Raw genomic sequence first — 14,632 nt, forward strand, 5'->3', positions numbered from 1 at the left:
TTTCATGTTTTTAGAAAGCAAGCTTCTGGCCCTCATGACTGCAAAGCTAGGACTGAAAGTCTCCAGACAATGCTGGTGAAAACTGCTAAAACCAGAGGAAGACTCAGTGGCCTCCCTGTGATTTTAGGCCACTGTCCTTTCAACGAGGCCAAAGGACTAGTTCCCCACATAGTCTGTTGCCCCTCTCAATAACTAGCAGAAGCAGAAACAATTATGCAAAATCAGTAAACATTATGCAAATTTGCATAATTTATGCACAACAGAGAATCTAGCTTTCCTTGGCAGTGTTGGCATTCTTTGTAGTGCAGAGTCTCACCCCATCACTCTTTTTGTTACCAGTGGAGCTATATCAATGATCATCCACAGATGCAAAGAAAGTATCTGTTAAAACTCGTCTCATCTCCCTTCACCTGCCCATGTGGCTTGAGCACAAACAGCTCTCAAGTTTCTCTCCTTAAAGAGAGGTCTCCCAGATCTGGAAAAATGCTCATGGTTTTAAAATGAAAGCTGAAGATGCACAGACTCCGTATCCAGAAGAAGCTACAATTTGCTGCCAACTGAAAGCCACAGAGATTGCTGGAGAACTGGAAATGAGACTGTACAGTCCTGGGATAAGGCACAAATAGTGCCCAAAAGGAGGGGGGAGCAAAGATTAGAATGAGTTTTCCCAAGGATGCCACTTTGCTTACACTCTGCTTAAAGGATTACGGAAGCTGCAGACAATCTTGTGCAATGGAGCAAATTCTATAATTCCATCCAAAAAGCCCCTCTCTGAAAGGCAGTGCTTGTTAAGCTGGAAGGATAAAGAGCTTGGTGAAGAGAAGGAAACAAAGATGGATCGACACTATACGCAGTCAGATGCTGCTAATTCCACACATGCACATGCTGCTTAAATTGCCTCTGCTGAGAGGCTTCCCAAGGTAGCTACCAGACTTTGCTGGGTTAGGTGGGGAAGAGGCAGAGAGGAGGAGAGCCAGCATGGCAGAGACCCAAGTTCAAATCCCCAATCAGCCATGAAACCCACAGGGTGGCTCTGGGCCAGTCACTTATCCCAGTGAGGATAAACATAACCGCTCTGGGCTGCTCGGGGGTAGAGCAGTATATAAATGTAATGAATAAGTAAGTAAGTAAGTAATGAATGATTGAATGAATAAATAAATAAATAAAAAGAAACGGCATATTTACTTTTCATTCTGGGTCACCAAACAGTGCCTAAAGTTGGGTTGAAAGCTGTCATAGGCAAACTTCTAGCCAAACTTGTGGGGCAGGGGAGACACTTTGCTTGCAAATGCAGGGAATGCCTCAGGTGAGATGCAGCTGAAAGGAAGTGGAATGTTTATCTCCAGGTTTGGGGCCTGCCCCTTTAAGGCCCCACACCCTGCCACAGGGTGTGGAGTCTGAGAGAAGCAGTCAAGGCCAATAGACTAGGGCTGTGCACAACATCGGTATGCCCAGTTTGGTTCAAGTCCAAACTGGACTTGAATGGAACCAGGCATGTCTGGTTTTGTCACCCCAAACAGACTCCCCAGCTTGACTCGAATTTCAGCCGGTCTGGGGGTTCTAACAGAAAAGAGAGGTGGTGAGGGTTTTTTTAAGGGGAAAAAAGATTCTTTGCATCAGTGGATGATCACCTGGAAGTGGTGAGTTCTTTTTTAAAGGGGGTGCTGCTGTAGCCACAGGGGGTGGGTCTCCGGTGGTTCTTCTTTCCCCGCCAGCCTCCCCCCTGGTGTCAAAACCTTCTGTTTTGGGCAGTTTGGGGGTCATTCTGGGCTGTTTTCAGCCTGTTCTGGGTTTCTTTGTGCCGGTGGCAGCCATTTTGGAGGCCATTGCGCATGCACCCCAGTCACGCAGGTGGCAGTGCACTTGTGTGGCGGCCTCCAAAATGGCCACCGCCAGCACCAAGAAGCCCAGAATGGGCCCCAAACTGGGCTGTTTTGAGATAGGAGGGGCGGGGAGACTGGCAGAGAGAGGGCTTTGTTCCGTCAGAATTCCTGGACCGGCCTATGTGTGTGTGTGTGGCTTGAGGGAGAGCTAGGGGCAAGCCCTCAAGCCGGCCAAGTTTAATGTCAAACCGTTTCGAAGTTGAGCCAGTTCACACATCCCTACAAGAGACATAAAAGGCTCCAGTTGGAGCTACGATTCCCCTGGATCAATGTGCTCATTAGAACTCTCCAAGGTCCTGAAGACTGGCCTTACCTTGGCTCACTCATGGAAGAGAAGGACAAGATGGTCTTTCTCTCCTGATCCCACAAAACCCTGAGTATTTTACTATACCAAATAAATATCTCAAGACTGCCTTTTTCAACATCCCCCCCCCCCACAAGAAAAAGATGCACGGCCACCTGTGGACATATTTAGCTTTATGTAAGAAAACAATAATCCATAACCTGAACAAAAGAGCAGCCTACAGTCCCTAGAGCATATATTCATAGGAAATATGACATGAGCCTCATGAGGCCACTGAGGAACAAGCCAAACTGAGCTTAAAAAAATAATCAGAATTGCCACTGGGGCAAGCATCTCCTTACCTGTCTGAAGCCATTCCTTGTATACTGCAGGATTTTCAGGGCATAGTTTGATCGTTGGCCTTTGCTGTTGAATTCTATGTGGCCGGTGAGACCTTCCAATTCTACCTGTCCAAGAGAGGGTGAGTTGCAGCGCCAAATAGATATTGTTTCCCTATCAGACTCCGGCAGCATGGCTCGGACATGCACCCTCTCAATGAAAGCCATAGGAATAAAGCACATTTTCATCTAGTCGCTGGAAACTGCAGCCATTCATAATTCAAGCTGGAGGCTGCAGGGTTGAATGTTCCTTCATATCCCTGCACAGGCAAAGCCAGCTTGTCAGGGAGAAAGGGAGGGAGGTTTTTGACGTGGGGGAGCATTTGGTCTCCACTCCCCCAATACACACCTTCATTATGAAATGATAAATATCCAGGAGGACTATACTGTGTGAGTCTTCAGAACACGTAGATCAGCTGAGTTGCAATGGATTCCCTCTCTGCATTCCAGTTTATTGAGTATTTCATTTTTCTTAACTGCTAACCTTCTTCCTTTCTCAGCATTCCCCCCACAACCTTTCTTCTTTTATTGAACTGTCATTGCACTGCCATAGGCAAATGCTTAATTGCACAACATACATTTGTGTTGCCTGGGATTTGGGGGAAACTGTGACATGGCAGTGTATGGCAAGGAGTCACCTTGGCGTTGTGTTAACCTGAAGCAGTGTTGTGTAAAGGGCTTGCAAATACAGCAAAACCCTTGTTGCTAATTGCTGTCAAAGCACTCCACAACAACCTGGTGGTAATGGAGTTCCCACTTCAGAAAATTGGTAAAAAATATAGCCGTGTCCACAGTCCTCATGTTCAGGAGTTTTTGCAGCGGGATGCTAAGCTCCAGTTTGGGCTTGGGATGGAAAAGTTCAATGACTTGCATGTCAGCACTGACTGAAAGGAACACAATGGGTTGAAATCTCCCACAGCTGAGAAAGGATCTTATACAGGGGGATTGCTGTGGCATTCACCCAAGGAAACTCAACCGAGGTCTAGGCCCAGGGTATCTTAAGGACTGTCTTCTTCCACTCCAGGCTGCTGATTTACTAAGAGCACCAACAGAGGCCTTGTTCTGGTGAGTTACCTCTGCCACGAGAAGTATGGCTGATGACTATGCCAGGAGTAGTAGGTCATAGGCTGAATGATTAACTTGCTTTAAGGAACTGAGATGTGTGTGTGTCTCAAGCAGTCAGGTTCCAACATCTTGGAGGGGCCCTGAGTGCTGTTTCCCGCGCAACCCTGGCAGTCTGGGACAAATTTAAGAAAAAGCCCTGCTGACTCAGGTCATAGGCATCTTGTTTCATGCAGTAGCTGAACCAGGTGCCTATCTGGGAATCTTGAAAGGTGGGGGGAACCTCCCTTTCCCATTGGCATTCCTATCACCTGGTGTTCAGATGCTTACCTATCACCTGGTGTTCAGATGAGAGATGGAGAGAAATTTCTCTCTATGCACTTGATCTGCGCTGTGTGTAATTTTATACACTTCTGTCACGTCCCCCCTTACCAGCCTTCTTTCTAAACTGAAAAAGCCTTTCCTCATAGGGACATCTAAGCTGCAGTCCAAGCCTGCCTGGGCACTCAGTCAGCTGACCCTTAAAGGCCAATCCCTGTCCTCCAGGCCCTATGAAGCTCTACTTCCATAATTTGAGTGACTTGTCTTTGGTGTGAGGAGCAGCTCCTTTCATTCCTTGCTGCCTTGGACCTCTACCCCTTGCTTAATTTTGATCATGCACCCCCCTCTGTCCCCTCGGAACCTTCTTAGTTGCTCTGGAACTCACACAGTGCATAATTAACCTGTGGAATTCTCTGCCACAGGATGTGGTAATGGTCACTAGCTTGGATGGCTTTAAAAGGGGCTCATACAAATTCTTGGAGGACAGGTCTACCAATGGCTACAAGTCTGGTGGCTATAGGCCACCTCCAGCCTCCGAGGCATGATGCCTCTAAATATAGTTGCAGGGGAGCAACATCAGGGCGTGCCTGTGGGCTTCTCAGGAGCATCTGGTGGGCCACTGTGTGAAACAGGATGCTTGAAACCAAAGGCCACTGGGGCTGGGGATTATGGGAGTTGAAGTCCAATAACATCTGGGGACCCAACGTTGAGAATCCCTGTTCTAGCGAGCTATCCCAAGTCACAGAACTCATCTGACAGGATCCTGACTGACTCCCTCTTTTAAAGTCAACCCACATGCAAGCATGCTCTCTTCCTCACGGGTGAAGTGGTGCCCACATGGAAGCCAGCCATCAATGTCCAGCCCTTTCTCACCATTCTCAAGTAGTTCATTAAGCTGGTGCCATGCTGCCAGATCTGGGCTGATCCACAGGACAGGGGCTTCACCCCAATTTCTTGGCTCCGGTTCAACTCCTGCACCGCGCTCACCACAGCGTAGACGGCATCAAACAGCAAGGCAGAAGACAGCTGGGAGACAGGATTGTAATCAGGGCCAGAAACCACATAGGATATCAATAGCATGTTTTCATTGGTTCAGCTCTTCTTCTTTTTTAATGTTAAAACTCAAGCAGAAGAAAACCTTAAAATTTCATTCTCAAGGAAGGAAGGTATTAGCCACAAGGTTTGTTTTTTTTAAGGTAAAACAAGGAGATAACAACTAGATCTGTCAATTAAAGAAGATTTTTTAAACTGAGCAACTCCTTAGTTTTTACGAAATCAATGGCTCAATGAAATGTAAAGCAAAAAATGAACTACAAAAACCTCCACCAAGGTGCCTTTTTGAGAAGCCTGGAGGAGGAACAATTTCTCCTGTTTTGCATAATTTATTCTTTATTTTACTATTTTGCATAATTCATTATGTTTCTAGTTAAGAGGAGGTACAAAGTGCTCTGCTGGGCACTGAGGTCTTAACCCTGACAACTGCAAATCTTTTTTATTTTTTTAATGGCAGGAGTAAAAATACCCAAGAAGATAATATGCCTTTCCACTCTTACATTATTTATGTTGAATATTCCAACACAGAATAAAAGACAACTATTTTTCAGTGATTCCACAGAAAGACCTAAGCCATTCTTTCAATACACTTTTATCTATCAATGTATGCACCTTGGCAATAGCCAGAACTTTAATTACCCATTCCATATTTGATGGGCCTGATATAACTTTCCAATGATGAGCTGATAGATTTTGGGAGTAGGGAAAAGATTCTGTAACAATATTTTAAAAGCCCCCTTGAAAGCTGTTGTCCAAATAATTCCACAGGTGTCAAATGTTAGCCTTTGATAAGCAAATGTTAGCTTTGCACCAGTTATGAAAACAAACAAACAACTTCCCCAGCAGTGGTTTATTGGAAGGAGAGACTGAACACCAGAAGAACTCCAAATATTTAGCAGAGGGAGAACAACTTGCCTTACCCATCCCCAGCAGAGCATCCCTCTAGTGACTGTTGCTGGTGTCTATCTTATGTTTCTTTTTTAGATTGTGAGCCCTTTGTGGACAGGGAAGCATCTTTATTTATTTATATCTGTGTAAAGCACTTTGGAACTTGGGTTGAAAAGTGGTATATAAATATTCGTTATATTCGTATTCCACCGCACATGGGGTTGGACTCCAGAAATCCAGTCCTTTGGTTGCTTGGAGACTAACAGTAGACAATTACCACTGAAGATGACTTGAAATACTTGAAACGCATCTGGCAACAACACACGAATGATCAGATGCTGGCAAAATCACGAGACGATGCTTCATCTTTCAACTAAAGCACAGTCCTGGGAACATTCATCCACACTTCTCCCATTTAATCAGTGATTTTGGAATGAACTATTGGACTTAATACGGATCGTTTCTCGATGACCATTTTATATTAGTCTTATTGAGATTTACAGTTACATTTTTACTGATCCGGTTTTATAATTTCTTGCATAGTTGGACTGTTTTTAAACCAAACAGTTTTATTACTATTATATTAAAATGTTCATATATAAGATTTGGATTCTTTTTTTATGCTCTGACTCAGTATAAGGCAGCCTCCTATGTTCCTATGATCAAAAGATCTTAAGATCTTATTTAAATCTGTGTCAAAAGAATGTTCAATGCAGATATATGAATCTGCACTCAGGAATCACATGATCTAACTGCTATATGGAACTTCCCCCCTTTCTCAAGTGTCCTGTTCAAATAAGATTACAACGATCCCTCTTAATCTCTAAACCACAGTTTATTTTATGAAGTTTTGACAAATGCTGTTTCTCTCTGGTTAACCCCAGTAGTTCTTCACATTGTATTACATTCCTCAACTGACTATCACATTTTAATTCAAAATACTGGATCTGAAAGTATTGATACCCAGGAGACACCCACTCTTGCGAATTAACATTAATCTCTTCACTGGTAATACGCCTATTATGTCCCACTAAATCCTTTAAATTTAAACACATTATGGCACTCTCACAAAGGAAAGTCTCCTAAAACACCTTCTAAATTAAATTTAGATTCCAAGGGAGATATGCCAGGGCTCAGTTTATTTCTCTATTTATCCCGCGATTTCAACAGCTATGATGGTATTAACTTCTGCCCAAGTAACCTTTGGCGTTTGCATTCATTGAGCCAAGAAAAGGCCTCGAGAGGGATTGATATGAATGCATGTTACAATCAAAAGAATGCATCTGATTTATCCTGACACACCTGTAATGCAAACTACAAAATTTGTGCTGCATGGTCAGAATGCAGAATGTTACAGAGCACCTTTGGGAACTGAGTTCTGCCTAGAGGTCGGCGAAAAGAAGGAATGACTCCAAGTGGTAGTGGGTGTTCCACCCAAAATACTGCTTGCTCTCCCCATCCACCAGACTGGAACTTTACAGCAAAATGTCAGTCACAGTATATTATAACCCTAGAATCTGAATTGCTTATTTTAAAAGGCCACGGTTGTTTAAAGAAGCCACATTCATTTATCCCTCTACTCTTGAACTTGCAGCAGAAGCCAACACAACCAGGTAAGTAAGTAGGAGACTCCTCCAGCCTCCCAGGAGCCAGCCTAGCTCCTTAGTTTCCATCCAGGACAGGACTGGGTGAGACCATGTGTGCGAGGGGTGCAGAGTCACCTCTCCTGCAGATTTCCCACGGATGGCCTGATACTGACCTCTCTCCCCACCCTAGTCTTTCCTGCTCCATGGTCTGGACAGGATGAGCAACTAGCCTGGAAAGCAGACTGAAAAGTTTAGCTTAGGCAGTATTTTCTAAGAGCAACCTGGCCCATTTTCTGAAACAGTCTGAAAATGTCATTAACACTTCATTAATAAAGTAAATAAACTAACAAAATTAATTACCTCACCTCTGTAAATACTTAATGTACAGCAAAATCTGTGCTCCCCTAATAATTTTTTTCCCAACCTTCGCTCCCCCAGTCTAAATGTTTTAGAGCAGGCCTGCTCAACTTAGGCCCCCCAGCTGTTTTTTGGACTACAACTCCCATAACCCCCTTCCATAGTGGCCAATAGTCAGGGATTATCGGAGTTGTAGGCCAACATCTGCAGGAGGGCCGAAGTTGAGCAGCCCTGTTCTAGAGTCACCCCAGCCAAATATTCTGAAAAGAATCCAATTACACAATTCTGATTTCTGTAATTCCACAATCACAGGAGCTAGAATCTGCTATTTTAATAAAAGAAGCATTATTGCTGATTTTTCAGAATTTTGCACCCAGTTCCACATCCTTCCCATTTCTGGTGGAGTCACAGCATAAGCCCTGTTCAGCTCACAATGCTTCTGCAGACCCTCAGGACCTTTTGTTCTCTTTGCCCTTGTGGAGAGATGTACATCCTCTGTTTCTACCTCTCCAGAAACACATCCTGAGATGGACATTTTAATCCCACTCAATTCTCTAGTTCCCTTCCTACACTCGGGACTTTCATCTGACAATATTACTTCTGTAGGATGGTTCACAAGCCATTTTGACAGGCCAACTTAGACGCATTTGCTCCTAATCGCTTCTATTTATTCATCTGGTCTCATGTGCTGTTTTTGCATCCTCCCCATTCACAATCCCTTTGGGTTTTTTGTTTTTGTCTTTTTCCTCCTCAAGATATTAACTGGTCATTTTCTCTCTCCTCCTTGCAGCTATGACTAGGATTTCAGCTTTAATTATCGTCACTTCCTGCTTCCCCGCTGCTGTTGCTTCTTTATTAATATCAGAGCTCCATTTCTGATAATGAACAGAGTCTCTCTCCCTGATTATCATTGTGGGGGCTGAGCAGTGGTTTTGCTCTTCCAAATCCGTGGTGTCGTCTCACCTTCTCCAGCTTGCAAATGCAATTAAATCTGAGAATACCTACTGATTGTGTCAGTTTTCTCCCCCGGCTATTCTGTATAAACTACTCTGCTTATGGAACAGGTAGTTAATTTGCAGAATGGCCAGAATTCAAGCAAGTCTGGAAGGTAATTCCCCCATCCAGAAGCAATTCTGGAGTTAATTCTCAATATGAGTGGAGCTCCCATCGATGAACTGATGGATGAAAGTCCTTTCTCAGGAGGGAGAATAGATGTACTTTGCACATATTAAGAGAAACTCCACAAAGCTTGAAGTCACAGGGGAAACGTGTGATCTGGGAGAAATATTTCAGGCATGACATTCGTTCAGAGCTGTGCCTGTGGGGGGGGGGGCTTACCCCTGAGACACTTCATCTCCCCTGAATTTTCACATTTCACTAAAAAACAAACAAACCTTTATCTCACTCTCTAAGGAAAAAGGCCATTCCAAAAACAAAAATGTTGTCACCCCTCCATCAGTGGAAGGACACGCTCTCTAGTACCCCCTTCTTCCGTGAGGTTTAGAACTAGCTTGCAAAACAAGGACTCAGATTTAGGACTCCAGATTTTGCCCCACATCCAAGATTCCTCATCTTTGGCTGAATAACAGTGCTAATGTTAGAAGGTCTGCTCATGGATCAGCCCTGCGGCTGACCTAAAGGTAGAGCATGCCGTCAAGTCCATTTCGACTCCTGGCGCCCACAGAGCCCTGAGGTTTTCTTTGGTAGAATACACCTAGCCGGGTAAATTTGTCCCTTTCAGTCTTCCAAATGACACAGGGCAACGATGCCGCCAAGCCAGTAAAGTTCTGTGAAAAGCTGGCAGTAGAAGATGGACTGGCAGATGAGCTGTCAGAGAGCTGTCCAGGAGGAGAGCTGTTCTTGTGGTAGCAAGCATGACTCGTCCCCTTTGCTAAGCAGGGGTGTGCACAGAACCAGTTTGCCCAGTTCAGTTCGAGGAACCATTTAAAACAAAAAACAAAAAACAACTCACCGCCAGGCCCGGGTCGTTCTGTCGGCTCTGGTGTGTGTGTGTGTGTTGCTGCAGCCGCAGGGGGGTGGAATCTCTGAAGCTTCCCCCTCCCTCCACCAGCCCCCCGGTCATTCTTGGCCTTTCTGACCCTCTCCTGGTGGTCATTTTGAAGGCTGCCACACATGCGCACTGGCTATTTGCATGCCCAGCATGCAAATAAGTTTAAAATTTAAATTTAACATTTAAAACAAATGTTTTGAACCCTGGACCAGCTCTGAGCTGGCCTGGGGGGATTGGTTCAAGGTAGAGTTGAAACAAGCCCAGCCCAGTTCAATGGTGAACTGGCTCAACCTTGACCTGGTTCACTCATCCCTATTGCTAAGCAGGGTCTACCTGGGTTGCATATGAATGGGAGTCTACATGTGTGAGCACTGCAAGATATTCCCCTTAGAGGATGGGGCTGATCTGGGAAGAGCATCTGCATGCTTACATGCAGAAGGTTCCAAGTTCTCTCCCTGGCATCTCTTAGACAGGGCTGAGAGAGATCTCTGCCTGCAACCGTGGAGAAACCACCGCCAGTCTGTGTAGACAATACTGAGCTAGATGGACCAATGGTCAAACTCAATATATGGCAGCTTCCTGCGTTCCTATGTCCTAACCTGGGGGCTAAATGCTGAGCAGGGGAGGGGCCAGAAAGAGCTAGAATTAGGAGCTGATCTACAGGGCTGTTGTACCAGGAGCTTTCAGGAAAGCACAGAGGGTTTATGTAGTCCATCTAGACACTTCATCCTTCCTGGTGAATAAGCTCCGATTCTGGTCTTGTGGTTGGAAGCATGACTTGTCTCCTGTGCTAAGCAGGGTCTGCCGTGGTTGCACTTGAATGGGAGACATGGTGTGAGCACAGTAAGATATTCCCCTCAGGGGATGGGGCCAATCTGGAAAGAACACCTGCATGCAGAAGGTTCCAAGTTCCCTCTCTGGCATCTCCAAGACAGGACCGAAAGAGATTCCTGTCTGCAGCCTTGGAGAAGCCACTGCCAGTGCCAATCTGTGCAGGCAGTACTGAGCTAGATGGACCAATGGTCTGACTCAGTATAAGGCAATTTCCTATGTTCCTGTGTGAGGTAAGGATTCCTTCTCACAAGCTGATCTCTGAAATAGGATGCATGGTATTCCTAAGTGAGTTCTTGGCCAGTGTACCTGAACTTTGATTCGAGCTCATTTCCTTCTGTTGATGAAGTTCTGGTCATGAGTCGGGGAGGTCCAGTGTTGGGGGTTTAGCCCAGTTGGGGCATGTTAGATCCCCTGATTCTGCAGGGTTCTTGGGCAGGGTTTTCTCCTGGAGTGCACCTCTGGGTTCCCTCTCCCCTCTTGGTTCTGGTTCATACTAGGGCCCAAGGTGTGGTCCTCCTCTGATGACAAACTCTCATTCAATTCTGTCTCTGGGGGTTAGCAAGCCCTAGGAAAACACAGCATATCTTGGTAGGCTACTGTCATTACCATGATATTGGGCAACCGGTTCATCAATTTCATTGTCTCCAGACAGGTTTTCATTTCCCCCCTTTTCTCCTGGGTGGCTAACGATTTCTTATTAGCTAGTACAAATGATGCTTGTAGATCTTAATGAAGCATATGACACTATCGATTGGGATATTTGACTTTGCAGCCTCCAAACATTGCAGAAATTCCTGGAGTGGTCTTGATGTTCACCCATGTCCTTTTTTGTCTAATATTATTCGACAAGATGATCAAAGATAGTTTTCTAAGCTTCTAAGTTTTCAATTTTCAGAGGGCTGATGCTGGTGAAATTCACGGGGCTTGGGCCCACACATGTTTTGCAGACTCATAATGGTAGGGGGAATTAGGGAGGCTGGTTGGGCCAAGGGATGGCTGTGAGGACAGCGGGGAGGAGAGAGGTGCCTTCCAAAATCAGTTTGGCTCAGCAAACATGTCAAGCTCCATGAAGTTTTTTTGGAAGCCGCTCAGCTAATTTTATGAGCCAATCAAACATGACCTGGGGGGCAGGGAAGTCACCCTCAATGAACATGCCTTGTTGTGATGGCTGCCAATCCTCTGCCATTTAAATGAAATGATTTTCCTGCCACACCACCTCCTCTTCCTGCCAAATCTTGGGAGTTGTAGAACTGCCAGGCAGGGGTGCGACTCCAGACTTCAGAAGGGTGGAAGTGTCGACAGTTATGAATGTCACCCTGCACTCTGGCAGAAGAGTGGGATAAGAAATGTAAAGAATACATCCAGTTTTGTTAGTAAATACTTTTAGCATACAAGATATTCTGGCTCTGACTTCACACTCCTTGTTTAAACCAGGGGTTCTCAAATGCAGATCCTCTGATGCTGTTAGACTACAACTCCCATCATCCCCAGCCACAATGGCCTTTGGCCACTGGGACAAGGGATGATGGGCAGTGTGGCCCAACAACCTAGATGGCTTTAAGAGAAGTTTGTATAAATTCATGGGGGAGAGGTCTATCAATGGTTACTAGTCAGAGGACTATAGGCCACCTCTAGCCTCAGAGGCAGGAAAGATATTCCCCTTAGGGGATGGGACCGTAGCTCAATGGAAGAGGTTCACGCTCTAGCATCTCCAGTTAGGGGTAGGAGAATCTCCTACCTGAAACCTTGGAAAGCTTCTGCCAGTCAGTGCATACAATACTGAACGAGATGGACCAAAGCTCTGAGTCAGTGTGAGGAAGCTTTCTGTGTCCCTCTGTTCCTAACAACATATGGGACCCAAGGGTGTGAACCCTTGTGTAACCGATTCCAGTTCACCTTTGGTGTCCCCTCTTTGTTTCCTAGAGCAGTGCCTTCCTTCCTCTCCCTGCGACTGAATCCTTGTTCTATCCTAGACCTGATCCGGTCAAAACCTTTCTCAGTGTCTCAGATCCTGCAAACACAGTTCATCTACGAGCCAATGTGGGTTCCACTGGCTGCTTCCTTTGTGCTGAACTGCCCTCTGACTTCCAACCCAGTCTCAACACCGGGAATGCTCAACGCCTCCTTGGCAGGGCCAGCCATCTGGAAGAGCCGCTTCCATCGCTTTCTGGCTCATCGGCTTTCCAGATTGTTTCAAATCTTGCCTGAAAACAATATTTCCTATTTTGTCTAGGTCTCTTAATTGCCATCTCCCTCTGCCACTATTTATCTGTTAGCCTTATTTAACGCAATAAAGCAATTTGGGATACGGATCATATGGAGGACGGCGTACACAATTAAGTTGTATTTCTCCATACAAAGTCTGTTGCACAGATCCTCAGGGCTTCCTTGCCACCCAACTAGTGTGAAATACACCCGCCCTCCACCCAACTCTTAGATCAGATCTCCACCCTTTGAAAATCCTTATCCTTTTCTTGTTGACATTAATAGCCCTTCTGGAAATATCGCCTGATCCACGCATTATCATATATTATTTCATTGTTGTTGATTTTCCTTTTTGTCCCTCGCCTGTTTAAAATAGTGCTGTGATAAATTACATTGAAAGGCATTCTGGGTTTTGTGGGGGGGAGGTTGTCTAGCCAGTAGCTTCTTGTTCTCTTGGTTTGGTACTTAGAAGTCATTTGTTTATATGTCTGGTTGCTTGTTTAGGGATTTAAACCCAGCCGTCTCCACCCCCCTCCACAAATGCCTCAAGGCGGCTAACAAGATCAATTAAAATTAAAGAATAAAACCACATATCCATTTTTTAAAAGTCTCAAATGCACAGATAAAGGCAAAGAGAAACATAATTGCAATACGCCAATGTGCAACCACCATTAAAGCCATCATCCCATTAAAAGGGGGACCAGATAAAATAAAAAAGCATTCAAGTGCTATTGAAAACCCCAAAGAAGAGGATGGACCACCTGGTGTCTAAAGATATGACTATTACTAGGATATTTATATATGCTCTTTCAACACACACACACACACACACACACACACACACACACACACACACACACACACACTTACATAGCAAAAGGAATGAGAAGATTGTTCCTTGTTCCAAAAGCAGGGGCATAGCCACCATTGGAGGGGATAACAGTCCTCGGTTCGTGGGGGTCTGGGGGGGGGGGCTGCCACAGCATGCCCGCTCCTGCATCCAGCCGCCCAGTGCTTCATTCACCGGGTGGGAACACAAAGCATGCTGCTCTCCTGTCCAGCTGGTGCTTCATTCCAGTGATGGCTGGCTGGGGGCTTCTTTGCCTCTCTCGCTCCCAGTGCGACAGAGAAAGACACACCCAGCCAGCCAGTGTTTGAATGAAGCACTGCCTAGGGAGCATCCAGGGAGGGTCTGAGCAGATCTCTTTCTTGATCCTGGCCACCCCCACCCCCGAATTAACGTCAGATGCAGGGGGCATGGCCAGCATTGCAATGGTGTGCTCAAGCCATTTCCCAGTCCTATTTCCCAGGGTCTGAGTTCACCCTCTCCCAGTGTTGGCTACACCCCTTGCATCTGATGTTGTTGCAGAGGGTGTGGTTAGGGCGTGTGCACCAGCGTACACCCTTTTCAGGGTGGTAGGGGCTGCCAGCAGGAGTTTGTCCTCTGGTTAAAAGGAAGAGAGGAGCGTTACCCCTGCTAACTGAGCAAAGAGGCAGCTTTAAAAGTGGCAATTCTCTTATCTTTAGCAAGGGGAGAGCAACTGGCCCTACCCAACCCCAGCACAGCATCCCTCCAGTGGCAGCTGCTGGTATCTGCCTTACGTTTCTTTTTAGATTGTGAGACCTTTGGGGACAGGGGACCATCTTCTTGATGTATTATTTATTTTCCTATTGTAAACTGCTTTGAGAACTTTGGTTGAAGAGCAGTATATACATTTCCATAGTAGGTGGAGGAGGAGGAGGAAGGGGAG

At 45.6% G+C, this 14,632-nt stretch overlaps 1 protein-coding gene across 5 annotated transcripts in view; it reads right to left on the reverse strand.

Annotated features, from left to right (window-relative positions):
- GRIK4 (glutamate ionotropic receptor kainate type subunit 4) overlaps window positions 1-14,632 on the reverse strand; it is a 341,226-nt gene that overhangs the window by 56,067 nt on the left and 270,527 nt on the right. For all 5 annotated transcript variants that reach the window (XR_008311082.1, XM_053269826.1, XM_053269825.1 and 2 more), the window contains 2 exons: window positions 4,821-4,973; window positions 2,529-2,633 (listed from right to left, as the gene is read on the reverse strand). Coding sequence is in view for 4 of the 5 variants with exons in the window: in XM_053269826.1 (XP_053125801.1) it covers window positions 2,529-2,633; window positions 4,821-4,973 (258 nt within the window). In the remaining variant the exon portion in view is untranslated. The remainder of the gene's footprint in view (window positions 1-2,528; window positions 2,634-4,820; window positions 4,974-14,632) is intronic.

This window comes from Hemicordylus capensis, chromosome 8 (genome assembly GCF_027244095.1).
Source record: "Hemicordylus capensis ecotype Gifberg chromosome 8, rHemCap1.1.pri, whole genome shotgun sequence".
Lineage (NCBI taxonomy): Eukaryota > Metazoa > Chordata > Lepidosauria > Squamata > Cordylidae > Hemicordylus > Hemicordylus capensis.